The 27,828-nt window shown below is 50.4% G+C and overlaps 1 protein-coding gene across 5 annotated transcripts in view; it reads right to left on the bottom strand.

The window, feature by feature from the left end:
- Positions 1 to 27,828, bottom strand: part of SHMT1 (serine hydroxymethyltransferase 1) — a 62,647-nt gene that overhangs the window by 8,089 nt on the left and 26,730 nt on the right. For 2 of the 5 annotated variants that reach the window (XM_082374116.1, XM_082374120.1), the window contains exons 1-7: positions 19,920 to 20,073; positions 13,924 to 14,038; positions 12,536 to 12,681; positions 7,833 to 7,948; positions 7,416 to 7,576; positions 4,906 to 4,987; positions 4,305 to 4,517 (exon numbers count right to left, since the gene is read on the bottom strand). In XM_082374116.1, the coding sequence (XP_082230242.1) occupies positions 4,305 to 4,517; positions 4,906 to 4,987; positions 7,416 to 7,576; positions 7,833 to 7,948; positions 12,536 to 12,681; positions 13,924 to 14,019 (814 nt within the window). In that variant the 5' untranslated portion in view covers positions 14,020 to 14,038; positions 19,920 to 20,073. Of the gene's footprint in view, positions 1 to 4,304; positions 4,518 to 4,905; positions 4,988 to 7,415; positions 7,577 to 7,832; positions 7,949 to 12,535; positions 12,682 to 13,923; positions 14,039 to 19,056; positions 19,082 to 19,897; positions 20,074 to 27,828 lie in introns of those variants that run through there. The other 3 variants (XM_082374117.1, XM_082374119.1, XM_082374118.1) reach the window with 3 other exon arrangements.

The raw sequence follows: 27,828 nt of genomic DNA, 5'->3' as shown, positions 1-27,828 counted from the left end.
CTGATGAATATAGATGCAAAAATCCTCAACAAAATACTAGCAAACAGAATCCAACAACACATTAAAAGGATCATACACCACGATCAAGTGGGATTTATCCCAGGGATGCAAGGATTCTTCAATATACGCAAATCAATCAATGTGATACACCATATTAACAAATTGAAGAATAAAAACCATATGATCATCTCAATAGATGCAGAAAAAGCTTTTGACAAAATTCAACACCCATTTCTGATAAAAACTCTCCAGAAAGTGGGCATAGAGGGAACCTACCTCAACATAATAAAGGCCATATATGACAAACCCACAGCAAACATCATTCTCAATGGTGAAAAACTGAAAGCATTTCCTCTAAGATCAGGAACGAGACAAGGATGTCCACTCTCACCACTATTATTCAACATAGTTTTGGAAGTCCTAGCCACGGCAATCAGAGAAGAAAAAGAAATAAAAGGAATACAAATTGGAAAAGAAGAAGTAAAACTGTCACTGTTTGCGGATGACATGATACTATACATAGAGAATCCTAAAACTGCCACCAGAAAACTGCTAGAGCTAATTAATGAATATGGTAAAGTTGCAGGATACAAAATTAATGCACAGAAATCTCTTGCATTCCTATACACTAATGATGAAAAATCTGAAAGAGAAATTATGGAAACACTCCCATTTACCATTGCAACAAAAAGAATAAAATACCTAGGAATAAACCTACCTAGGGAGACAAAAGACCTGTATGCAGAAAACTATAAGACACTGATGAAAGAAATTAAAGATGATACCAACAGATGGAGAGATATACCATGTTCTTGGATTGGAAGAATCAACATTGTGAAAAGGGCTTCCCTGGTGGCGCAGTGGTTGAGAATCTGCCTGCCAATGCAGGGGACACGGGTTCGAGCCCTGGTCCGGGAAGATCCCACATGCCATGGAGCAACTGGGCCCGTGAGCCACAATTACTGAGCCTGCGCGTCTGGAGCCTGTGCTCCACAACAAGAGAGGCCGCGAGAGTGAGAGGCCCGCGCATCGCGATGAAGAGCGGTCCCCGCTTGCCACAACTAGAGAAAACCCTAGCACAGAAACGAAGACCCAGCACAGCCATAAATAAATAAATAAATAAATAAAAGACCGTGAATTTCTTTAAAAAAAAAAAAAAAAAAAAAAACATTGTGAAAATGAGTATACTACCCAAAGCAATCTACAGATTCAATGCAATCCCTATCAAATTACCAATGGCATTTTTTACGGAGCTAGAACAAATCATCTTAAAATTTGTATGGAGACACAAAAGACCCCGAATAGGCAAAGCAGTCTTGAGGCAAAAAAATGGAGCTGGAGGAATCAGACTCCCTGACTTCAGACTATACTACAAAGCTACAGTAATCAAGACAATATGGTACTGGCACAAAAACAGAAACATAGATCAATGGAACAAGATAGAAAGCCCAGAGATTAACCCACGCACCTATGGTCAACTAATCTATGACAAAGGAGGCAAAGATATACAATGGAGAAAAGACAGTCTCTTCAATAAGTGGTGCTGGGAAAACTGGACAGCTACATGTAAAAGAATGAAATTAGAATACTCCCTAACACCATACACAAAAATAAACTCAAAATGGATTAGAGACCTAAATATAAGACTGGACACTATAAAACTCTTAGAGGAAAACATAGGAAGAACACTCTTTGACATAAATCACAGCAAGATCTTTTTTGATCCACCTCCTAGAGTAATGGAAATAAAAACAAAAATAAACAAGTGGGACCTAATGAAACTTCAAAGCTTTTGCACAGCAAAGGAAACCATAAACAAGACGAAAAGACAACCCTCAGAATGGGAGAAAATATTTGCAAATGAATCAACGGACAAAGGATTAATCTCCAAAATATATAAACAGCTCATTCAGCTCAATATCAAAGAAACAAACACCCCAATCCAAAAATGGGCAGAAGACCTAAATAGACATTTCTCCAAAGAAGACATACAGATGGCCACGAAGCACATGAAAAGATGCTCAACATCACTAATTATTAGAGAAATGCAAATCAAAACTACAATGAGGTATCACCTCACTCCTGTTAGAATGGGCATCATCAGAAAATCTACAAACAACAAATGCTGGAGAGGGTGTGGTGAAAAGGGAACCCTCTTGCACTGTTGGTGGGAATGTAAATTGATACAGCCACTATGGAGAACAATATGGAGGTTCCTTAAAAAACTAAAAATAGAATTACCATATGACCCAGCAATCCCACTACTGGGCATATACCCAGAGAAAACCGTAATTCAAAAAGACACATGCACCCGAATGTTCACTGCAGCACTATTTACAATAGCCAGGTCATGGAAGCAACCTAAATGCTCATCAACAGACGAATGGATAAAGAAGATGTGGTACATATATACAATGGAATATTACTCAGCCATAAAAAGGAACGAAATTGAGTCATTTGTTGAGACGTGGATGGATCTAGAGACTGTCATACAGAGTGAAGTAAGTCAGAAAGAGAAAAACAAATATCGTATATTAATGCATGTATGCGGAACCTAGAAAAATGGTACAGATGAGCCAGTTTGCAGGGCAGAAGTTGAGACACAGATGTAGAGAATGGACATATGGACACCAAGGGGGGAAAACTGCGGTGGGGTGGGGATGGTGGTGTGCTGAATTGGGCGATTGGGATTGACATGTATACACTGATGTGTATAAAACTGATGCCTAATAAGAACCTGCAGTATAAAAAAACAAACAAAACAACTAATACTAAACTTTCATTGGGTTATTTGTATGGAAACATGTTAATATAAATGTTTCAGACATTACATGAAATTTCTAAAAATCATAAAAAAAAAAAAAAAAAAAAAAAGAATCCACCTGCCAGTGCAGGGGACACGGGTTCGAGCCCTGGTCCGGGAAGATCCCACATGCCACGGAGCAACTAAGCTCATGTGCCACAACTACTGAGCCTGCAATCTAGAGCCTGCAAGCCACAACTACTGAGCCCGTGCACCACAACTACTGAGTCCGCACGCCACAACTACTGAAGCCCACGTGCCTAGAGCCCGTGCTTGCCCGTGCAATGAGAAGCCCGTGCACCGTAACTAGAGAAAACCCGCGTGCAGCAACGAAGACCCAACGCAGCCAAAAAAAAAAAAAAGAGATGAAAGGAAGGATGAAAATGTCCCTCCACTGAGAGAGTAATAAAGAATACACCTTGGGCATATTTCCTCAAAGAACTATCCGAGAGAGCAGTCTTCCAAGATGACTCCTTTGGGGGAGACGTGACTCATTTGGCCAGAAACGGAGAAGCAGCTTCCTTTCTGAGAAAAGTTAAGGACCAGTAATAGGAGCTGCCAGTGTCTCCATGGAGCTTCCTGTGAGGCAGGAACTGCTCTGAGCAGTTTCCCTAAATTCATTCATTCAATCCTCGCAACAGCAGTCCCCAGGGACAGGTACAATTATTACGATCCCTACTCTGGAGGTGAGGAATTGAGGCTCAGAGAGGCTGCACAACTAGCCCAAGATCACACAGCACATCCGTGGCAGAGCCAGGACTTGCTCTGCCTGGAGGGTCAATCGAACATCACCAACATACAGTGGGGAAAACAAATGTCTCCCCAGCGGGTGGGAAAGGCCGCCTGCCTCAGAAACCTGAACACAGCTGAGGAGGGGCCTCTGAGGGGCACAGAGGCAGCAGGGCCCTGAGAAGCCCAGTGGGCACGTGGTGTATCCAGTCCTGGCCAGCGGCTGAGCAAGGGGGTCCCGCAGGGGGTAAAGAGAGATGCGGTCACCAGAGTGGGGTTCTCTCTGCTGACGTGAGGTTAGTGCACCGGGACTGAAGACTATGGGACCCTAATCCTGCTTCTCAGGAATGGGAATCCCAAATAAGGGAACACATACACGTAGGCTCCATCATGGGAAGGAGAAATTCCTCACTCAAACGACAAACTCCTACTATGGTTTACACATCAGTGTCTTACGGTTTGATTACTGAGTCTTTCTCTGGGAGAAACATGCTACAGTAAGTTCACCAAAATAACGCCGCACGGCGAGGTCTCCTGGAGCCCCGCCAGCCACGCACACCCTCCTGTCACCCCAGCGTCTTCCACTCAACAGGGTAAGCTGAGCCACAGGACGCTGGCCCCCAGGACGCTCTTCCCCTCCCCCTTCCCCCGACCTGGACAGCTGGGCTCAGGGCTTCCTGCTCGTTACAGCATCGGGGTCAGTCTTCCCGGCTCCCTAAACCGACCGTGGGCCCCAAGAAGAAAGGCAGCCCCGGCCCCGCCAGGAGCGCACCCTTCCTGTAGAAGATCATGCCGGCGCGGCAGCCCCGCAGGGTCTTGTGGGTGGTGGTGGACACCACGTGGCAGTGCTCGAAGGGGGAGGGCACCACGCCGGCCGCCACCAGCCCGCTGATGTGCGCCATGTCGGCCATGAGGTACGCCCCGTTGTCGTCAGCGATCTCGCGCAGCCGGGCGTAGTCCAGGTTCCGGGAGTAGCAGCTGGTCCCTGAGACGGCAAGGGTGACGCTGAGTCAACTCGAGAGCAGAGCCGCCTCAGTTGGGCACAGCGTCTGAAAGCCAGCCTTGCCCCCTCTAAGGCCTGAGGATGGAAACGAGGGACGCCTGCAAATCCCGCCTGTGCCAAAGGCGACACCCTGCTCTCTGCCCCTGTGTCGCGTGGCTGGGGCGGCCCCCGGCCATTACCAGCCCAACTAGGCAGAGGCCAACATGTCCAGATGCTTCTGGGGAACAGTGCAGGACTGACGGTCCTGAGAGAAAAGGAAATAGACCCAAGCAGCTCAGCTGCGCGGCAGAAACCAGCAGGGAGTGAGGACAGGGTGGGAACAGCACACAAGCTTGTTTGTGAGAGGCTGGGGCCCCGCCGGGCTCCTCACCTGCGATGATGAGCTTCGGGTGGAAGAGGCGGGCGTTCTCCTCCAGCTGGTCGTAGTTGATGTAGCCGGTGTCGGGGTTCACCTGTGGACGGCACGGAGACCGGGGCTTGGGCCACTTCCTCCTGCCCGGCTGTCGAGGGTAAGAGGACTCCCTCCACCTGGCCAGAGCTCTTTGCTCCCCTCGCTGCCAACCAGGACTTGAGGGCGAGACGGGGCACAAGCGCTTAGGCAACCAGGCATCATGGCTCTCAGACAGGATGCCCTGGGGGTCCTGGGGGAAGAGCGAGCCCTGCTCCTGACTCGCCGCAGAAGGAAACAGAGGGACAAACATGCAGCACGTGTGCAGGTACGAAGGCCCCGCCGCCTCACCCTATGTCCGTCTAGTCCAGACACATGAGGCGAAAAGAAGAGAGAAAGGCTCGGGGACCCAAAGGCCACCCAGGCTGACGCTACTCAGACACCTCGATTGTGCACCACGAAGGCCTGGGCACCAGAGGTGAGCCCCTTAGAACCAGTAATAGATCAGCAAGGCCCCCGGACACAGGGCTGAAAAACAAAGGTCAATTACATTTGTGTATATATATATAAGCGGGAAAAAACAGAAAACGAAATTTTAATAACATCATTACATTAGTTTCGAAAAACTGTAAAATATTTAACAAAAGATGAACAAGACCTCTGCACAAAGCACTATTGAGAAAAACTTTAAAACACCTAAAAAGAGTAATTAAGGCAGCGCGTGCTTGCAGGACGATCTGATGGACAGAACTGATCCCAGAAGCAGAATCCCTTGTGCTGGAAGGCCACCCGCTTGGTGAGGACGGGGGGCCCTGCAGGAAGGAGGTCTTCCGGTCGCGGCACTAGGCCAGGTGGGTGCCCACCTGTCACCTGGGCGCCGACCTCACCCCATACACAGAAATCCCTTCCCAGCAGACCACGGATCCATGTGCAGCGTGTAAAACACAAAGACTTTTTTTTCGGGGGGCGGGGGGAACACATTTCTTAGTAATTCCAGTTTATTAAAGTTGTGTTAAAGCATTTGTGTTGGGGAGTGGACACAACCACAGAGGGGTCACTGCAGGGAGACTTCAGGGGCATGGGAGCCCCCGGGGAGGAGGTGGTTGGAAGCCCCTGCCCCCAGGGAGGGGGAGGATTCAGGTTGGGTGGGCGCCCTTTCCAAATGAAAAAGGTGCCTACAGCTTAGCACGGTTACAGAGCTTGTGTGAGACGTGCTGGGACCGGCTGAAGGGTGCTCGGGGGCTTGGTCTGGGGCTTTGTTTCAAGGGCATGAACCGGTTCCTCCTCAGTCACCTGAACTCGGTGAAGAAACTGCTGTCTTAATAAAAAATCAACAGCTGACCCACAGTAAAAAATTGGACATAATTCTAAAAAAGTTTTAAAAGAGATTAATTACCAAAAAAAAAAAAAAAATCTGCTGCTACTCTCTCCCTCCACATTTTGCTTTTTAAATTTGTGGGATTTTTTAAAAAGGTTTTTTGTATCTTATAAATCTTGAAAATTCAACAATACAACAGCTCCTAGAAGGATTCACAGGCATTCGTCACAAACTACAGAGGGGCCAGAGCAGCAACAAGAAGGGGAGAGGAGGGATTCCTGCTGCGGCTCCTCTGTCTGCCCGTGCGGGGTGACTGCCGGGAGGTGACAGTCCCGCGGGGAGGGCAGGGGCTGGGGAGGGGCCCGGCAGGGAGGCAGCCCGGCGGGCAGGGGAGGGACCCCGCTGGCTGGATTTTTCGAAGAGCAAAGTTAGGTCAGCAAGCGTAATGCTGCGTGGCTCGGTGGCTCGATGGGTGGGGGCACGAGGAAATGACCAGGAACGGCCATTCGACAAGAAACACCGGAGACGGGTCCGGACACAAGGAAGCAGCACCCTGTGCACGACCGCACCACAAGCCAGGATGCAGGTTACCTGCCGTCCACCCCACTCTGGTCATCCCCGTTGATAAGTCGCCACGCCTCCACGAGCCCACCAACCTTACATGTGGTTTTTGACCACACTGTTTATGATGACGAGGGCCGGTCCCATGCCAGGCACAGGCGGGTACTGGGTGCAGCTGGCTGAAGTCAAGTCTGGCGGGGGCGGGGGTGTAGACACAGGCTACTCTCACCATGCCAGGCATGGGTGGCCGCACAGCCCCGGCTCTAGCCCCCCAGCTGCAGGGACTCAGCTGGCGTGGAGGGCTGTGTGCCGGGGCCACCCCTGGGGGTCTGGCTGTCGCCCCTCTCCCCGGTTCTGGACCAGCCAGCACCCTGACTGCGCCTGAAAGCCCTGGGCAGTCGCCTCCCCGCCCGTCTCCCTGCACCTCAGCTCAGCCCCTAGCGCTCCGTCCCCTGCGAGCCCTGAGCGCCCAAGGGTCCCCAGGGCAGGGAAACGACACTGACAGGGGTACTTCCTGAGGTGCCTGGGAACGAAGCTCCGTATTCCCACGGGCGCGCCCAGCGCTGGAGGCTTTGAGAACGGGCTGTGGAGCTACGGAGAGACGCACTTGTACCTTGTAGGGCATAGATTCGAAAAAGATGGACGTAGCGGAGATCTTCTTCTTGTTGGTCATGAACCCGTGGGTCAGGTGGCCCCCGTCGGGCAGGTCCAGGCCCATGATGCGGCCATGGGGCTCCACCAGGGCTGTGTACACCGCGAAGTTTGCGGGGGAGCCTGGAGCGGGCAGACCAGGGAGGTGCGATTACTCCTGCCCACAAGGCCGTCGACCAGGGTGGCCAGAACAGGCCTGGCCGCGATGCACTCCTCTGGCCCCAGGTGCCCCTGGTGGGGACGTTCAGAGATGGGGGCTGCCCGGGAGGCGCTCGTGTAGCTAGCAGCCGAGGGCGATGGGGGAAGACCCCAAGCCCAGCGGGATCCCCGGGAGGCTGGCAGAACGGGGCTGCCCAGGCTGTCTGGACGTGGTGATTACCTGAGTAGGGTTGGACGTTGACTCCCCAGCCCTGGGGGTCCAGGCCATAGACCTGCAGCGCTCGCTTCTGACAGAGGACCTCCAGCTCATCGATGAATTCCGTCCCGCCATAGTACCTGCGGGGAAGGCAGGGGACGTGGGCCCACGCAGCCCACCTCTGCACTGAGGACGGAGGAGCAAGGGTGAGAACGCGCACCCTGAACCCACGTGACAGCTTCCGCCAGCGCCCAGGGGGCTGTGTCTGCCCATCTGTGAGGAGGGGCGGACGGACCTTGGGGACACTGTCACGGCTGTGTGATCACCTATGTAAGGTGCCCACAGGAGTCAATTCACAGGGGCGGGGTGGGGAACAGTGGTTGCATTCTAATAAAATTTTACTTTTGGTTGAGTAATTCCGTATCAAAATTTATCATGCGTTTGTATTTATCATTTGTATACTAATACTTGTAATAACTCAATCCAGAAGAAATTTTTAACACTTAGGCCTTGTGGTCACAAACAGCTCTAAAAATTTTAAACTACATGTATATACATTGTTTGAGTATACTGAAAAGCACATAACATAAAATTTGCCGTCTTAACCATTTTTAAGCATTCAGTTCACTAGCGTTACATTGATAAGTATGTTCACTTTGCTGTGTAACAGATCTCCAGAACGTTTTCATCTTGCAAAACTGAAACTCTGTACCCACTGAACAACAGCTCCCCACCCCCTTCCTGCCCCTGGAAACCACGGTTCTACTTTGTTGTGACAATTCCAGGAACTTCATCTACGTGGAATCATACAGTATTTGACTTTTTGTGACTGGTTTATTTCATTGAGCGTAATGTCCTCAAGGTTTATCCACGTTGGAACAAGTGTCAGGATTTCCTTCTTTTTTGAGGCTGAAGGACATTCCACTGTATGGATGGACCACAGTTTGTGTCTCCACTCATCCATCAGTGGACACTTGGGTTGCTTCCACCTGTTGGTTCTTGTGAATAACACTGCAATGAACATGGGTGTACAATCATCTATTTGAAGTCCTGCTTTCAACTCTATTGGCTAAACACCCAGGAGTGGGATTGCCGGATCATATGATAGTTCTATTTTTAGTTTTTTTTAAGGAAACTCCATACTGTTTTCCATAGTGGCGGCACCGTTTCACATTCCCACCAACAGTGCACAAGGCTTCAGTTTCTCCACATCCTCGCCAACAATTGTCACTTTCTGTGTTTTTGATAGTAGCCATCCTAGGGGGTGTGAGGTGGTCTCTCACCGTGGTTTTGCTTGGCATTTCCCCGAGGGTTAGTGATGCTGAACATCTTGCGTGTGCCTGTTGGCCAGAGTTACTGTTTCACGGGTACAGAGCTTTGCTTTCACAACATGAAAAAGTTCTGGAGACGGATGGTCACCATATCAAGAGTGTACTTAATGTCACTGAAGTTTTCACTTAAAAATGGTAACTTTTACGGTATGTGTATTTTACTACCACACTAAAGAGGGGGAATGTGAGGTTTGTACTCACAACACTTCAGACACCAAACGTGTAGGTTTTTTTCCTCACACCGACCAGCTCTGACAACCCTGTTGCCCTACAGTTCAGCTCTGACCTAGCTGCCCCGAGTTAGCGCCAGACCTACAGGACCTGCAAGGTTCGGGCCCCCCCATTCTGTGTGATGAGCCTGGGGTTCCGGTAACACCCCCTTAGGTCCAGCAATTGCTAGAAGGACTCACAGAACTCAGGGCGGCACTTTACTTACTGTTCCCGGTAAATTATAAAGGACACAACTTGGGCTTCCCTGGTGGCACAGTGGTTAAGAATCTGCCTGCCAACGCAGGGGACATGGGCTCAAGCCCTGGTCTGGGAAGATCCCATATGCCGCGGAGCAACTAGGCCCATGCACCACAGCTACTGAGACTGCACTCTAGAGCCCGCGCACCACAACTACTGAGCCCGTGTGCCACAACTACTGAAGCCCGTGCACCTAGAGCCCGTGCTCCTCAACAAGAGAAGCCACCGCAATGAGAAGCCCGCGCACCACAACAAAGAGTAGCCCCTGCTCGCTGCAACTAGAGAAAGCCCGCGCGCAGCAATGAAGACCCAATGCAGCCAAAAATAAATAAACAAAATAAATTCAAAAGATAAAAAAATAAATAAAATAAAGGACACAGCTCAGGACAAATGAAGAGATGCATGGGCAGGGTATGGGGAAGGGGCTTGGAGCTTCCACGCTCCCCCCAGGCGCCACCCTCCCAGCACCGTGATGTGTCTGCCAGGCAGGACGGTCCCCAAGCCCCGCTGCTCAGGGTTCTGTGAGGCCTGACCGGTGAGATCGGCTGCCGCGACTGACTGGGTCTCCAGCTCTCCAGTCAGGCCACCAGCCCTCATCCCGAAGCGCTCGAGGGGCCACCAAGTGTCACCCCCTTAACACACACTAGGCTCGGTGGGAAGGGCTCATCATGAGTAACAAAAGCTGCTCAAAGGACTTGGGAGCTGTGTCAGGAATGGGACAAAGTCCCGATACCCTTCTACCATACTCTTCGGGGCCACAGAATTGAGCACTTTATCTGGGGGGCCTGAACGGCACACATATTACATCTCAATAAAACTGTGATAGAAAATAAAAACCAGAACTTTGTTTTTCAACTTGTATCAGGCAGCTGTTAATGCTAGATCAATATTGTTTTCAAATATTAACCCTGATCACTAATAATGTTCCAAAAGGTTAACTGACGTTACTAACAAAACATGAAAATGAAAATGGTTAATAATCACCTCTTAAAAGAGTACTTTACCATGAATAAATGAGTTAATTATCTACACACCTATTTAAGTTTTTAACGACAGTCTTATTTGGTTCAGGGAAGGAACTGAAAACCACAGAACTAGTCTTGCAGCTGAAAGGGGCTTCACGGACTGATCTGGAGGGTGCCTTCCGCCTCACACTCCCTGCTCTGTGACCCAAAGGGCCTGGTCTCCCACAGCTCGCAGGAGAGCAGCCCACGCCAGGGACAGAGCTGTGGAGGGGCAGGATGTCAGGCTGCACCATTTTCCAGGGGAGCAAAGAAGGACGGGATCTGAGGTCACTGCAAGCCTCCCACAGAGGCAGCCGGGAGCTGTGGCAGGAGCCACGTGGCAACAGGGCCCATCGGACTGGAGCAGCTTCCGTCACGTATTCCCCAATTCCTTATCTCAAAAGGGGTGAGCATGCTGACTTTGTGGTCGGGCTGTGGATACCTAAAAATGAGGGCGTGTGACCACGCTTCGCGCTGCTAAAATGCGAGAAAATGAGGCTGGGGGGTGAAGAAAGTCAGCGAGTGCTCAGGGAGCGGAAACGCAGCCCCGGCTGCTGTTCCTCCCCTCCCCCACTTTCCCCTCCATCCCCTCCTCCCCTCACCAGCCCCCGCGCGCCCCGTTCTGTTCTGGGCTAGGGATTCGGTTTTGGCCTGGGATCCAAGCCACGACCTTCAAGTCGACTTGACCCTCCAGAGAGTGGATGCCCCTCACTCACGTCGTCACGGGAACAGGGCTGGGGGTGGGGTGGGTACTGCTGTGGCCACGGCGCCCTCAGCCCCGGCAGGAAGCAGCAAGGCTTCCGTACCACACCTCTCTGTACAGAGGCACTGAAGCATTTTCTACAAGGTCAGCTGGAAATGCCGGAACCCCCGGGGCAGCCTGGGGTTTGGAGTGTGTGTGGTTTTCCAACATCAACGGCCAATTCTCGGACACCAACTAGGTGTCCAGTGATTCCACTTGGTTCCGACACCGACCACCCAGAGTCAGCACGGACCCACGGGCTGAGGGCTCAGGCCCACAAGTCTGCCCCCCACTTCAGACGTCAGGAGAAAGTCCCCGGTCACCAGGCCACCCGCACTGCTGCCCAAGGTGGCTACAAATTCTGGGGTCCTCACCCCTTCAGGTTCAATAATTCACTGGAACAACTCGGGACTCAGGAAAGTGCTTTACTTATGATCACTGGTCTATCATGAAGGACTCGCCTTGGGAACAGCTTAATGAAGGAGACGCGTGGGACAAGGTAAGGGAGGTTTGTGACCCACAACCACTGCCCTCTGGCTGCCCGGCCCTGCCCCGCCCCTCCCAGGGGGTTGGGTGTCGGGGGCCAAAAGTGCTGACCCTCTAATCAGTGTAGAATGGCATCTCCACTCCAAGGTGACCCTCCCTTTTCCGTGTCCTTTGGGACACAAGTGTACAAATTTGCAAAAACCTCATGTTAAATTCTGGAATCACCATCTCTGCCTGATGATAACTGTACTAAAAACCAAAAACGAACATGACCTCTTGTGGTTCTCACGGTGAAAGAGTTGACCGAAATCACTGGGTAGGTAGATCCAGCATTTAAAATGCTGAAACGCTTTCTAGTATGAGAGGTTATTTTCACTTCGGGGTCCCCTTCCTGCTACGAATGCGATTCCCCACACAACCCTCCACTAAGCACTGACATTCCTCTGGAGGTTCAGCCACAGCCGGCAGCTGCCCCTTCGGGCCTGGCTGTTATTCCAGAAAGGCCCCAGGGGGACGGTCCAACGGACCCCGACTATCCTGCCCTGACAGCATTGGTGCTGCCACCCTCTGGGAACTGTAAGAGAGGAAACAGAAGGCCCCGCTGTTGAGAACCTGGCTATTTTCTGAAATTTCCACAGTTTTAGACTCCATCCTGATTCACGGCCTCGGAGGCAGGCCTGGATGGCACTCACGTACCTTTGGCCCGGGTACCCCTCGGAGTACTTGTTGTTTAAGCAAGAACCCAGGGCCTCCAGAACAGCCCGGCTGGCAAAGTTCTCTGAGGCGATCAGCTCCAGTCCCACCCTCTGCCGGTTACTCTCCTTCTTAATGATGTTGTAAACCTGACGAGAAGAAAACAGGCGCTGAACACTGGGACGTTTCAGTTGAACGTTTTGCTCTGATCAAAGCCATAACCGAGTAAAGAGAAGAGACACTATTACACACTCATACTTTGCCCTCCGAAGCCGAGCATAACCGGACTAAGGTGATTCCCACAGCACCTAAGGAACAGAGGAAATCTTCCTCAAAGCTTTTAGCACCTGGGAAGGAATTAATAGAAAATGAATTAAGGAAAACAAAACGATGGAAGAGAAGATGATCCTTAAAACACGTATCCCACAGAATTTTAAATTCTATACCATCTTGTTCTTTTCATCCCTACACTTCACCAAGTTTTCCCTCCTGAACCTTGTTGCTTGCTCCCCTTCCTTAAAATAAAAGATGTTTAGGGGGCTTCCCTGGTGGCGCAGTGGTTGAGAATCTGCCTGCCAATGCAGCGGACACGGGTTCGAGCCCTGGTCTGGGAAGATCCCACATGCTGCGGAGCAACTGGGCCCATGAGCCACAATTACTGAGCCTGCGCATCTGGAGCCTGTGCTCCGCAACTAGAGAGGCCGCGATAGTGAGAGGCCCACGCACCGCGATGAAGAGTGGCACCCGCTTGCCGCAACTAGAGAAAGCCCTCGCACAGAAACAAAGACCTAACACAGCCAAAAACAAATTAATTAATTAATTAATTAAAAAAAAAAGAGAGAGATGTTTAGATAAATCCACAGAGACAGAAAATAGACCAGTGGTTGCCTAGGGGTGGGAATTTGGGGGGTGGATGGAGGTGACTGCTAATGGGTTTGAGGTTTCTTTTTGGAGGGATTAACATGTTCTAAAAGTGATCGTGAATACCCTAAAAACCACTGAACTGTGTACTTTAAATGGGTGACTTGTACGGTAAGTGCATTCACTCGTCTCACGTATAAAGCTATTGTAAAAATATGTAAATAAAAGATGCTTCTAGAAATACTCCTCCGAAGGTAAGGAAAAATGTAAGGTCAAATCTCAACGATCGACCGGTCCCCCTTTCCCCCTTTCCTCGGGAGCAGCCAGCACAGTGCTCCGCACTTCGCAGAAACTCAAATATTTAAATTTACCCTCAAAGGACTTTTAGCCACTCTGCAGCCACTGCCTATAAATCCGCCCTCTTACCCAAACCACAAGGCTGTCCCGAACACGGTTTATTTCTAGTGAGAACTAGAGGTCTGAACAAGGGCCTCCAACATCAGAACATCCAAGAGGACCCGCAACCTCACCTCCATGTCGTTGTCTTTCAGGGGCTGCGCCAGCATCTTCTCATGCGAGGACCACAAGTTGGCATCCACGGGGGCTCCGTTGACGGGAGTCGCCATCGCGCTGGTTCAGAGTCGCCTAAAAATGGGAAAACTTCCAACATTAAACTCAGTCACAGCTTGGGGCTTCCCTGGTGGCACAGTGGTTAACAATTCGCCTGCCAATGCAGGGGACACGGGTTCGAGCCCTGGTCCAGGAGGATCCCACATGCCGCGGAGCAACTAAGCCCGTGCACCACAAGTACTGAGCCTGCGCGCCACAACTACTGAAGCCCGTGCGCCTAGAGCCTGTGCTCCGCAACAAGAGAAGCCACCACAATGAGAAGCCCGTGCACAGCAACAAAGAGTAGCCCCTGCTCGCCGCAACTAGAGAAAGCCTGTACGCAGCAACGAAGACCCAATGCAGCCAAAAATAAATAATTACAAAACCCTCAGTCACAGCTCAGTACCACCTGTCAGTTCCCGAGTCGCCAAAGTACTGACACACGTGTTAGCCTTGCCCCCAGAACCACCTGGAGACCACGAGGACTCTGTTGCAGAACCACCATGAGGGACCGCCTGCGACTCCCTGCTGGTCACCGGTTCATCAGGAGATCCGCCCTCCTTGCCTAGAGGCCAAACCAGCCTCGGGGAGCCCGACATCCCCTCTTCACAGCTGAACTTATCCTAGTTGTGGCTTAGCTCTAAGCCAGCTTCCTTGAAGGCAAGGACTGAAGGTTACTTTTTAAAAATCTCCCACAGTACCAGGCACAGCCATACAGGAGTAATATTTGCCAAATGAGCAAGTGAATTGCTGGCTTATGCATTATTCCTTCCATTTTTCAAGCACTGAAAATGAGACTCAGGAAAGTGTCTTAGCCAAGGGCTGCAGAGCCCGCTGGCCACGGAGGACGGACTCAGACCCCAGCTCACACTCCACGCGCCCAGCGTCCCGCCGCCGGGGCTGCAGGTAAAGCGCACGCGTGCTGGCTGGAACCCAGGCCTCCCGTAAGGACCACGGTCAGAGGCACACGCCTGGATTCGGCATCACTGCAGTACAGCCGCCTGGACAGGCGTGTGTCTTAACATACGTTCCCACAAAGAACGAGCATTTGAGCTCAGTGGTATTTCTGCTCAAGTGAGAGCTTAAATATTCACAGGAACTGACCTCGTTTAATCAATAGTTGGCAGCTTTTCAGTGCTCTCCATGAATTAGGTAAGTTTTCATTTCAAATCCTTTCCCTCAACAATTACTTGATGGAGGCCTGCAGCAGCCATGGCATTGGGATTGGGAGCACAGTGGGAACCAAACGGGCCGAACCTCCGAGGCGCTTACCGGGGGAGGCGAGCAGGAAATGGAGCAAGCGCCCTAAATGCAGGTGGATGACCGAGTCACGAGGACTAGAGCTGGGGGCGGGCTCCGTCTGGACAGTGGCTGTCGGAGGAGAGGACGCCAGATGGGGCGCTGGGTGTGTCTATATAATATATATAATATATACATAGGTCTCTGCTCCTAAAAGCCCTGCGATTCCCTGGGTGATGGGAGTATCTTTTGTCCTGATGAGGCGACTCCGGGCGGGCTCCTGGATGGGAACCGGCCACCAGAAAGACCAGACCACGAGGAGAAGCTTCGCAGCACCCGCACGGCCAGCCCCAACGCCTCCAGAGAGGGGAGGGGGCTGGAAATGGGGTTAACGATCCATCAGGCCTCCAGGAAGAAGCCCCCATAACATCCCAGTAGCACAGGGTTCGGGGAGCGAACCAGGTGGGTGAACATTCCACACCGAGTGGGTGATGCACCCCAACTCCACGGGGACCCTCCCCGGCCTTGCCCCGTGCCTCTCCTCTCTCCATCTGGCTGCTCATCTGTGTCCTCTGTCACATCCTTTAATAAACCGGTGAACGTTAAGTGTCTCCCTGAGTTCTGTGAGCTGCTCTAGCAAATGCTCCAATCCAGGGGGGTCCTGGGAGCCTCGGATTTGTAGGCAAGCCGGACAGAAGCTGTGGGTCACCTGGGGACCCAATACTCACAACGGCACCTGAAGTGGGTCGGGGGAGGCTGTCTGCTGGGACGGAACACTTGACCTGTGTGGTTAGTGTCAGAACTGAGTTCAACTGTAAGACACCAGCTGGTGTGGCAGGAGTGCTGGGTAAGGAACCGTCTGGTGTCAGAAGTGCTGTGACTGGTAGTGGCGAGAGTAAAGGGGAGACACAGCAGAAAGAGCACAGTTCTTCCTACACAAGTACAGATAATATAATTTGCTAGACAAATATACCCAGTAAATAAATAGGCTAATAGTTTCCCAGTCACAGGGGTCCTCCTTAATCTCTGGGAGAGCTGCTGAAAAGACACCATCAGTAAACTTTAACCAGGAAATCCCTAACTGGGGCTTTTGAAGCAGTCGTTATTTTAACACGAGCACAGCGTGATTAGAAATACGGCCACTCCCACAAACCCAACATTGAGTGCTGGGACTTAAATGCCACGAATGCTTCAGCAGCAGAAGCAGCACAGGCCACCGTGCCGGGGCCTCATCCACGTTGTGCCAGCAGTGGAGAGACGTGGGTGCTCTGGGCACCCTGCCCACGGCTCCTCCTAACTCAAGCCTGGCTTCCCACATGCCCTCAGCAGGTGGCAAACCCACAGAAATAGCACAAGAGACAAAACAGGCCCTCTGGTCCTAGAATCTCAGAGAAAAGCTTCTTTTAAATACCGACTACTCAAGGTTAAAGAGGATTCAAAGGTGGCAAGCAACACAGAGCAGGTATTTCTCAACCGCCAAGTAACTGAAGTCCGTTTGGAGCCCCCTCTCCCCGCCCTCCCCCCGGGACAGTCAGATCTACAACCGTCCCTGAGAGGCACTCAGACCGGCTCTGCTCAGGAAGAAACTGCTCTCTGCTCTTCAGCTGTGGTCTCGCTCGTCTCGCTCAGCGTCCGTCACCACCTGTGGCCCTCTGACCTCTCTGCAATCCCTTCTCTTAGCCAAGTTGCAAACTCGGAGTCCCAGTTCCTTCTCGACCCCGGGGAGGGCTCTCTGTGCGGCCGGCGCCCCCTCCTAGGCGGGCAGTGCCCCGCTGCTCTCACTGAAACCCCGTGGGGGAGTTTTCCACCGTGTATCCTGTTCCCACTCGGGTCAAGTCATCCCCCAAATGGAGTGCTCAGTCCACACTCAACTTGAGTTCTAATTTAAGCTTTTTTTTTTAAACCACGAAGAAGCCTGAATTCTTTATTCAAACAATAACTTCAAGGTTCTTTGACTTGTTTCAATTAAATCAATAATATCTATTATAGATATAACCTATTATATCCTGGGGTATTCTAAACTACAGTAAGAAAAGCAAAGATCCTGAATGTGATGGTTAGTTCATATGCCAGCCTGCCAGGGCTGAGGGACGCCCAGATAGCTGGCAAACAAGTGAGACAAAGATCCTGAGACTGCTTTTTTAGATCAGAGGGAAGATCATTTTTAACTGATACTATATTTAGGGAAGACATACTTACCATCTATTCTTCGAGTCTGGAGGTTGGCTGGGAAACAGTACACCTTGAACTCCTCTCATCTTTTTTGAACTGTGATATAAGTGCACGGTCCAGGGGCATTAAATACACTCACACTGTCGTGCAGCCATCCCCGTCATCGTCTCCAGAACGCTTCCATCTTCCCAAACTGAAACTCTGTCCCCATTAAACATACTCCGTTCCCTTCTCCTCCAGCCTGGGGTGAAAACTATTCTAGTTTCTATCTCTATGAATTTAACTATTTCAGGTACGTCATGTGAATGAAATCACACAATATTTCTCCTTTGTGTTTGGCTTATTTCACATAGCACAATGTCATCAAAGTTCACGCATGTTGGAGCATGTGTCAGAATTTCCTTCCTTTTAAAGGCTGGGTAATACTCCATTGTATGGATAGACTATGTTTTGTTTATCCATCCATCCATTGCTGATACCTGGGCTGCTCCCACCTCTTGGCTATCGTGAGTAACACTGCTATGAACACGGGTGTACAAATATCAAGTCCCTGATTTCAATTCTTTTGGGTATAGGCCCAGAAGTGAAATTGCTGGATCATATAGTAATTCTATGTTTAATTCAAAATAAGCTTTTGGTATTTAGGAGCTTTACTTCACTACCATTAGCCTACAATGGATTCATTCATTCCTTCAACAAATATTTATTGAGTGACTCCTATACCCCAGGCACTGAGCTAGGCACTAAGAATACTAGGGTCAGCAAGACAGAGGCCCTGCTTTTATGAAAAGCAGGCTCTAAAAAAGTAAACAAGAAATACACGGGATAACTTCAGGCGGTGATGACTGTTATGAGGGCAATAAATGGGTGGCGGGCTTCTGTAGACCGGCCGTGGAAGGTGCCTGAGCTAAGATCTGAACAGTGGAAAGGAGCCAAGCTTATGAGATGGGGGGAAAGAGCCATCACCAAGAGCAAAGGCCCTACAATGGGAAGAGGTTTCACTTGCTGAGGGGCAGAAATCAGGAACAAAACAGAGACACAGGAGATGAGATCTGAGGGCCCAAAGGCCAGAGCTGGGATGGGAGAACAGATTCTCACCTTGACAGTACATAGCTGACAAGTTATTTCCCAATGCACCTGTTTGAGAAATAACTGTCTGAAACTAACAACTAGAGAAACCCAACTGGAGAAGATCCAGGTTCCTTATGGAAGAGCAGGTGGACATCTCACGGGCTGGACCCCTCCCATTCTCCACTTCCCAACGGTGAAGACCACACCCGGGGGAGCTGTGCTGAACTCATTGCAGAGGCAGCCTGTGGGGTTCAAGCCCCGCCCCCACTTCCTAATGTGCAGCCCCAGGTGCTGACACCTGTTTGTCGGTCCCCTCATATATGACTCAGGGACGACAGTTCTGAGTTAGTTGGGAGTTAAATGAGGTACCAGACACAGAGCACTCAGACAGGGCCAGGCAGAGTAACTACTCAAAAATCAGCAGCTACTATTGTTATGAAAGACACCTGGGGATCTTAGAGCCAGGTTACTACCACTCAGTAACCCCAGCTGAGCACCCCAGGAAAACACAACTCACTGCAGCGGTTACTATGTTACACTGTTGGTGCTTCCACTGGAGAAATGTCACTCACCTCTGGCATGATCCTCACCTCAACCCCAGGGTAACAGTCCAAGTACGTGAGTTCACTTGCCAAGGTTACCAGCCTCTCCATGCCCCCAGGTCTTCCCTGGGCCTTTGTCACACAAGTGGGACCAGCCAGAAGTCTCCTGAGGGAACTACCATCTGTCCGTGTTCCCTACTTTATAAAGGAGTAAACAGGCTCAGAAACTAAGTGGCTTATAATAGTGAGAGTCGGAATCAACTCTTTTCCGTAACACTGCACTAAATAAAAGCACAATCGCCCACGTCCACTGCATGTTCCTTCAAGTAAAAAAATTATGAGTCCATAAGAACCTGGTGTTTCCAGTCCGCCAACTCTGCCCGACTGAAGCGCATGTTTGTGTCGGCCTCAGCTGACCAAGGGTCGCTTAACTTCCTGGACCTCGACGCGCAGGGCCCCGGGCCAAGAACCCCACAGGGCAGTGCTTGTCTCCTAGGCCGGGATGAGGGATGGGGAAGCCAGGCGCAGCCCCGCCCCGTATGGCGACCGCACGTGCAGCGGCACCGCGCGGGCTCCGCCATTGTGCAGGCCGCAGGGAGGCTCCCAGGCCCGCCGCCCTCTCCGAGCCTCGCCTTCCCCGCCTGCGAAATGGGCTACAGGACAGCACTCGGCTGCAGCCCCGCCGTGAGGATACTGTGGCGAGGTGACGCGCTGCACCGAAACCTAAAGTGCTCCACGAGCAAGGCGGCCGCCAGCACGGGCAGCGAGCCTTCGCAGCTGCGGCCGAGGCCACCGCCCCCCCCCCCGCCCGCACGGGTCTCGACCCGGGGCCGCGCGCGCGCACTTCCGCCGGGCCCCTCACCCCAGGCACCAGCAAGGCGCTCCGCACTCACCCGACCCCGCTTCTCGGAGCCGCGGTTAAGTGCAACCTGGTACACCGCGCCCCTCGCTGCGGCCGGCGACAGGAGTCCGAACCCGCAGTCCCGCGCCCGCCGCCACGTGATCCGCGCGTTAGGCAGGCACCAGAACCTGGCGCGCACCGCCCCGGCCCGGCCCGGCCCCAGGAGCGCCCAATCAGAGCGCGTATCCCGGCGAGCCCCGCCCCCGAGGCGTCCAGTGAGAGCGCGAAACCGGGCGAGCCCCGCCCCCGGAGGCGCCCGCGCTATTGGCTGCAGCGGGCTGGGCCCCGCCCAGCACAGTGGCGAGGTGCCCCTGCTCACCTGGGCTAGGGAACGTGGTGCCATCCGCCCGGGCTGCGGGCCAGAGGCCGGGGATTTCCGAGAAGACGGAGGACTAGGGGTGGATTCTGTTGCTATACTTAACTTTTGCATTGTCCTACTTACAGGTTAGCACAGTGGTCATTTAAATAGGAAAAACGTGGGTTCCAACTCCGACACTATTACTCTGCACATACAGAATCCTAGACCAGTCACTTCACTTATTGAGTTTCATACTTCTCATCTTTGAATTGGAGATAATTATATCTGCCTGGCAGGGCTGTGGGGAGGACTCACAGACGTATGTAAAACACTTGACATTGTGCCTGACACACAGTAAGGGCTCAATAATATAAACCATTGTTAAGAATTAAAAAACCGAGGGGCTGCACGATATAGGGAAAGAGCTGACAAAGGTTCTCTCCCTGACGGAAGCCGGACTTTTGGACTTTCCTGTTTGTCTCTGTGTTGTCGGCTTTAATTAAGCAAGAATCCTGCTAAGTCAGTTTAGACAGAACCCTACCCCTCACCCACCCACCCCCGCCCCATTCTCCATATCTGATTGGATCCTCATCCTCCACGATCCTCGGTGATGTCTGATCACCCAGGCCTGGTCAGTTTAGCCAGAAACATCAAGTTTCTGACATCACATCAGAAACTTGATGTGATGTCAGAAACCCTGACCCCCCCGAATGTTTCCTCTTAGTAATTTTCCATCCACCAACCTCACCATGTTCCTTGGCTATAAATTTCCACTGCTCCTGCTGTGTTCAGAGTTGAGCCCAATCTCTATCCCCAACTGCAAGATTCCGTGGCAGTGGTCCCTACACCTACTGAAATAGTCCCCGCCCCCTTGAATAAAATCTGCCTTACTGTGTCATTGAATATTTTTTTCTTTAGCAGCTCCTGATCTTTCCGTTCTCAACGTACCTACAACACTTTACCTCTTACGATGTCAAGCAATTTCCAAAATGTTGCAACAAACGTCGCTGATGTCACAGTGAATGGATTCAAAGCTGACTCGGAAAAGTCCAGGGTAAGACAGTGAGAGAGTAGGGATCCATAACAATTCAGAGAGGAAGCACTGTTATTTCCAGGAGTCATGCACTGCAATGCATATAAAGTTAACCCCTGAACAACTTGGGGGTTGGGGGCCCCAATGCCTGCAAAGTCAAAAATCCACTTACAACTTTAAGATCAGCCCTCTGTGTCCGTGGTTCCACATCCAAGGATTCAATCAACAATGGATCGTGTAGTACTGTAGTAAGTATTTATAGAAAAAAAAACCCAAAAAACTCATGCCAGTCGACCCGCACAGTTCAAACTCATCCTCCTCGAGGATCAACTGTAGTGAGAATGATTTTGTCAAATGCTTTTTTGCCTAGTGACTCCCTTCCTTCCCCTAGTTCCCCTGCCCTCCACTCCCCCCGATCCCCCATGGATTTTTGGAATTTAGAGCATCAAGCAGGAAGTAGATTGTAAAGATAAATACAAATTTAAAATAAAAGGCTTAATTTCCCCAGTTTAAATAAGAGATTTCCCTCCCCTCCATTTTCTTTGAGCATTTACTTTAGAAAACTTGTGCTTTCTCTTCTTTGAAACAAAGCAGGACCCTGCAGGACCTTCCTGGGAACAGACACCCCCCCCACCCCCGTGTCCCCTGCTTCTTATTTTTAGAAAGGCTTTAGCCTCCTAAGCTTTCCCAAGTTCCAAAAAGCAAATTTAATCAGAGAAGTGAGAAAATGCAGAAACAAAGGAAAGCAGTCAAGCAAGATAAAATAATAATTTATCCATAAACAAATTAAGAACCTTTAGTTCCTCCTCAAGGGCTACAGGTAACATCCTGAGTCGTATCCTTGAACTGTTTTGCAGAAACTAAAACCCCCACCAGGTGGAAGAAGTTAGCTGCATGCTGCCCACCAGCACGTCTTAGACCCCAGACCGGTTAGAGCCAAAAAATTGATAATTGAGATTCCCAAAACACTACCCTGTTACCTCACCACCAACCAATCAGAAGAATGGTCACGAGTTGATCCCACATCCTTGAACCCTCACCCTTAATATCATCTTTAAAAACCCTCCTGAAAACCATTGGGGAGTTTGGGTCTTTTGAGCATGAGCTGCCATTCTCCTTACTTGGCCCGGCGGTAAATGCTGTACTTTATTTCACCACAACCCTGTGTCAGTAGGTTGGCTTTGCAGTGCATCAGGTGAGCAGATGCAAGTTCAGTTTGGTAACATCTCTTTGAAATGTATATAAATCCTTTTGAAGACTAGATAGGTCTTTTGTCAAATTTATGACCCAGGAATGTTGTTCTCAAGAACCTGGGAGCCATCTCTTTGAAACGGAAATGTGAAGGATCCAGTACAGCTATTTCCAAGTGACTGTGGGTGGGTAGGAGCCTCCTTCTAAGTTGCAAAACTACCTCCTGTCATAAAGATAGGAGAAGTTTGTTGTTCCTCCTGAGACAGGAATGAAGGAGCAGAGCAAAACCATCAAAAGAATGACACAGCCTTTGAGGATACAATAAAAACTGGTTAGAACCAATTAGGCCCAAGATAGTGGAAGATTCAACTTCCAGTAGACCTTGAGCCTCATTATATGCTCACTGTAATGCATTAGCATCTAAATGACACACCTCAGGCACCAAGACAGTTCAAAGGCTGACCATAAAAGACCAAAAAGTGGGCAGTGGCCCAATTCCTGGAAATCCCTGCCCCTTCTCCAAAATAATTGGGATAATCCTCCCACTTGTTAGCCTATGAAATTACCCAGCCCAGAGAAACTAAAACTCCATACCCCAGGGCTGCTCTCACCTGAGAGGGACTGCATTCTGCCTGAGGAATGTGTGCGTATCTCTCTAAACAAACTCACTTCTACTTTACTATGGCTCGCCCTTAAATTCTTTCCTGTGTGACGCCAAGGACCCTCACTTGCTGGTCTGTCCCGTCCCAGGAAATCACGCGAGACCTGAGACATGACTATTCTCTCACTCCCCCATTCTCCTGCAACAGCTTTTGTGGCGACCACGAAAGGGGCATCAAAGGGCATAGTCTTGATCCGCCTACTGAGCTATGGCTCCCCTCTGCGGAGGGTGACCGGGACTTGTCCCGAGCCCTGAAAGTTCAAGTAGCCCTTAGGTGGCGGCTGATGCTGCCTGCGAGATTGGGCAGAGACCAGCACTCTGGCCCTGAAGGAGCCTGCCGGGCCCAAGGCTTTTCTCCCCTCAATCTCCCTCATTCTCCCTATCACTCTTATCTCTTTGGACCCGAGATGATCCACAGAGACCACCACTCGGACTTCCAAATTAAGACCGTGGCAAGCCATTGGCAACCTGATTGGGTGAGTTTCCCATCCGCGGCTCCTCAAGCCCGATTCCGCCTCCTTACTCGTTCTTCGTCTCAGCCTGGTTCCAGAATGCCAGAATTGCATCAGGGGGCCCAAATGGGGCACTACAGGAGCCTCCAGCTAGATCTGTGGCTCGGCCCTCCCTGGGTGCCACCCAGGGCTCATGGCCTCACCGCACCCCTGGTCACACATGGCGGTCTCGGACTTTATCAACCCCTGAGCAGAGGTAGTGGTGGAGCTCCTTTCTCAGTGGGCCTACGGATCTCTGGCCTGGGAAGTGTCCTGGTTGTACACCTTCCCTCCTGTCCCAGATTTCTCTTATATCCTCCTTTTCTCATCCCCTCCTGATTTCTTAGACTGTCTACAGGTCCTGCAGCCTCCTTGCCGGCTTTACCAGCAGGTGGGGTGTTACCTCTGTTTTACTTCTGTGAAGAGGTGCCCCTCCTCAACAGCACAAAGACCATATCCTGAGGGGAGCTTTTGCCTTGTATTGTTATCTCTACAGCTCCAGCCCTACCCTTCAGCTCTATTTGTTTCTCTTTTTCTTTCTCAGAAAGATTTCAGGTGCCCACAGGGACCCCACCGTTGTCTTTGCCAAACAGACCCTTTCTCATGGCCTGACAGCCACAAGCCCAGTTTCCCCTGCTTAATTAAACACCTCTTCTGCCGTGATCCCTTGCCCTGGAGTTGGAGGCCATCATGGATCAAGCCAATTATACTATCTCCGAAACTGCCATCAGGATTTATCTCTGTGACACTCCCTTGAGGGGCTCCACCCACTAGAGTCTCTGGCAGCACACTCCCTTCTTACATTTTTGGGACATCAGGGACAACAACGAAAGGCACAGTTATTGGCCGCAGCCGTCGCCCCTGCACCACTCAGGGTTACCCTCCCTTGAGAAAGCCCACGGCAGCGACAGGATCCAGGAGGCCTGGATCAGAGCCACGGCCCTGCCAAGAAGGGATCTGTTTGAAGTGCAGCCAGGAAGATGAATGTCACCCATGAGGAAGAGGGCCAGCAGTACCCTGTCCAAAGTGTAAACACAAGGACAACTGGAAGTGGGACTGCCTTCGGTCCCAAAGGCAACTCAGGGCTCCCAAACCAATGACGGCTGATAGGACCAAAGAGTGATGGGGCCTGGGACCCTCCATGGCTCCCAAAGGACTCCTGGTCATGTCTCCGGAGGAGCTTCGGGCAGCCCTTGACATGGCCAGTACGAGTTATTTTCTTATTAGATACGGGGGCTGTCCACTCTGTGCTGACCGATTTCCCTGGACCCTTGTACAATCCTGTATGATAACAGGTTTCCCTGGACCCTTGTACAATCCTGTATGATAACAGGTTTCCCTGGACCCTTGTACAATCCTGTATGATAACAGGTTTCCCTGGACCCTTGTACAATCCTGTATGATAACGGGGGTTGATGGATGGCCCAAACCAAGTGATTCAGAACACCCACCCCCCGCCCCACCAGCTGCTTGCTAGGAAATTTTACCCTTGCACATCAGTTTCTGCTCATGTCTGAGTGCCCCATCCCCTGCTGTGAAGGGACTTGCTCACTAAATTCCAGACAGTACTCCAACTTGGAGACCCTCACAGAGAAGGCACCCAGCTGTGGGAACCTGCCTCAGTCTCAAGCCAGAGGAGGTCTCCATTCCACCCCATATTGTATCTCAAGTGAACCTCACTGCCTGGGACACTGAGGTCCTGGCAAAGCTACCAATGTGCCCCCAGTTCATGTCTCGTTAAAACCCAATGCTGATTACCCGTGGAAGAGACAGGGTCCCTTGAGACCCAAGGCTCAACAGGTACCCAACTTTTAATAACCAAGTTCTTAAAACATGGGCTCTTACGACCCTGCCGATCTCTGTGTAATACCCCCATTCTGCCCATAAGAAACAGTGGAGAATACAGGTTTGCTCAAGCCCTGAGGGCACTTAATGAGGCAGCGGTTCCAGTTCACCCTCACCCGACAGTCCTTGATCCATACACCATATCGACCCCAGTCCCAGAGACTGCAAACTGGTTCGCAGTGCTATACCTAAAGGATGCTTTCTCTAGCATCCCCCTGCACCCAGACTCCCAATACCTCTTTGCCTTTGAGTGGACAAATCCAGACAACCACATAATGCCACAAATGCCTCCACTCTGTAGCATTCGAGTAGAGGGTAACCATGGGATGAGTGGACTGGACTAAAAATAGTCAGGCTACCTTTAGAAATGGGACCACGTGAGGCTGTAGGCCAGCCTCTTCAGATCAAAGGCCGAACTGAGGGCCATAATTAGAAAATTTCTTAAACCCAGGGTGGATGCTCAAAAGTGTTTGCAAATAGATTAACAAAACAGGAGGTCACCAGTCTGACTAAACTGACCATAGCTGATAGGAATTTTGGGGGGGGGGGGGAGGGCCTTCTCCCCTAAGGTAAATGAGGGAAAGTGAAACATTCCAACCTAGGTGTCAAGTCTTTTGGTATCGTTGAGGTGGCCACCAAATTCTTTGAGAGAAAACACAAAAAGCTGTCCTTATTTTACAAATCTAGTCTTTACAGGACCAGAGGTGTGGCTCCAAATAATCCGAAACCCACAAATCCTTTTATCACTCCCCAAACCTCCCCTACTTAAGAGGCTTGTAAGTATTGAGGGAAAAATTTTTTTCTGGCCTTAAGGGAAAAAAATCATCCTAGGAGGAACATGCCTTTCTCTTCATGCCTTTGAGATGCAAATATTCTACCTGATCTTCTCCAGGAACCCTTATCTCTGCTTTCTTTTTGAAATGCAAATTTCAGGAAAGGGAGTAGGTAATTTGGAGCTTGACTCGTCAAGGACAAATAGAAGTCTTAAGTGTCTTTCATAAATATTAGTTAAAAGGGATTACCATCTAGACAGGTGACCTTGATTTGTTCCATCTACCAGAAACCCGATTTGAATTCTACCTCTTTTGCAACTGATGGATTTTACATTGTTGTACCTGATTCATGGCTAAAACTTTGGAATGGGAACTATGAGGTCTCTGTTTGTTTGCATGTTTGTATATATCTTACCAAAATTAATCTGTAAAAGAGCTCTATTTAAATGGCTTTAAGGGGGCTTCCATGGTGGTCCAGTGGTAAAGAATCCGCCTTCCAATGCAGGGGACCAGGTTTGATCCCTGATCCCTGGTCCGGGAAGTAAGATCTCACATGCCACGGGGCAACTAATCCTGTGCGCCACAACTACTGAGCCCGCATGCCACAACTAGAGAAGAGAAAACCTGCATGCCACAACTAGAAAGGTGCCCATGCGCTGCAACAAAGAGCCCACGCACAAGAGCCCACGCACCACAATGAAAGATTCCGCGTGCCGCAACTAAGACCCAACGCAGCCAAAAAATATAAATAAATAAATATATTTTTTAAGTGGCTTAAAGGAAATAAAGCGCTTATATAAATACTCAGAAATATAAAAGAAACTGGCCAGAACGAATTTCAGAATGAAACTGGGAAATATTCAATACTGAATCTATATCTGGTATTGAAGCTTGCTTAAGCTTGTCAGTTTAATACAGATGTGTCTTTACAATGTTAAGTATACTATTTCTGCTGTACCTAGGCTTACTACAAGTGAAATAAGACCTTATGCCTGTTGCAAATTTGCCAACAAGGAAAGTAACTCAATGTGAAGAAACTTTTAAGGAACTTGCTTTTTTTTTGCCGCACTGCATGGGATGCAGGATCCTAGTTCCCCAACCAGGGATCAAACCCATGCCCCTTGCAGTGGAAGCCCGGAGTCTTTTTTTTTCTTTTTTTTTAAATTTAATTTATTTATTTTTGGCTGCGTTAGGTCTTCATTGCTGCACCCAGGCTTTCTCTAGTTGTGGCGAGCAGCAGCTACTCTTCGTTGCAGTGCACAGGCTTCTCATTGTGGTGGCTTCTCGTTGCGGAGCATGTGTGGGCTTCAGTAGTGTGGCATGCGGGCTCAGTAGTTGTGGCGCATGAGCTTAGTTGCTCCGCGGCATGTGGGATCTTCACTGACCAGGGATCGAACCCATGTCCCCTGCATTGGCAGGCGAATTCTTAACCACTGTGCCACCAGGGAAGTCCTGGAAGCCTGGAGTCTTAACCATTGGACCACCAGGGAACTCCCAAGAAACTTTTAAGGAAAGTAAATGTAAATGAGATAAAGAGTTTTTAGGTAAACTCTATAGGAATAATTATGTTTTGGCAATGTCTAATATGGTCTCTCCAGATTTTGGTAAC

The sequence above is a fragment of the Balaenoptera borealis genome (assembly GCF_965194805.1).
Source record: "Balaenoptera borealis genome assembly, chromosome: 20".
NCBI classification, from domain to species: domain Eukaryota; kingdom Metazoa; phylum Chordata; class Mammalia; order Artiodactyla; family Balaenopteridae; genus Balaenoptera; species Balaenoptera borealis.
The sequence above is the reverse complement of the archived record's forward strand: the minus strand, read 5'-3'. Positions and strand labels throughout refer to the sequence as shown.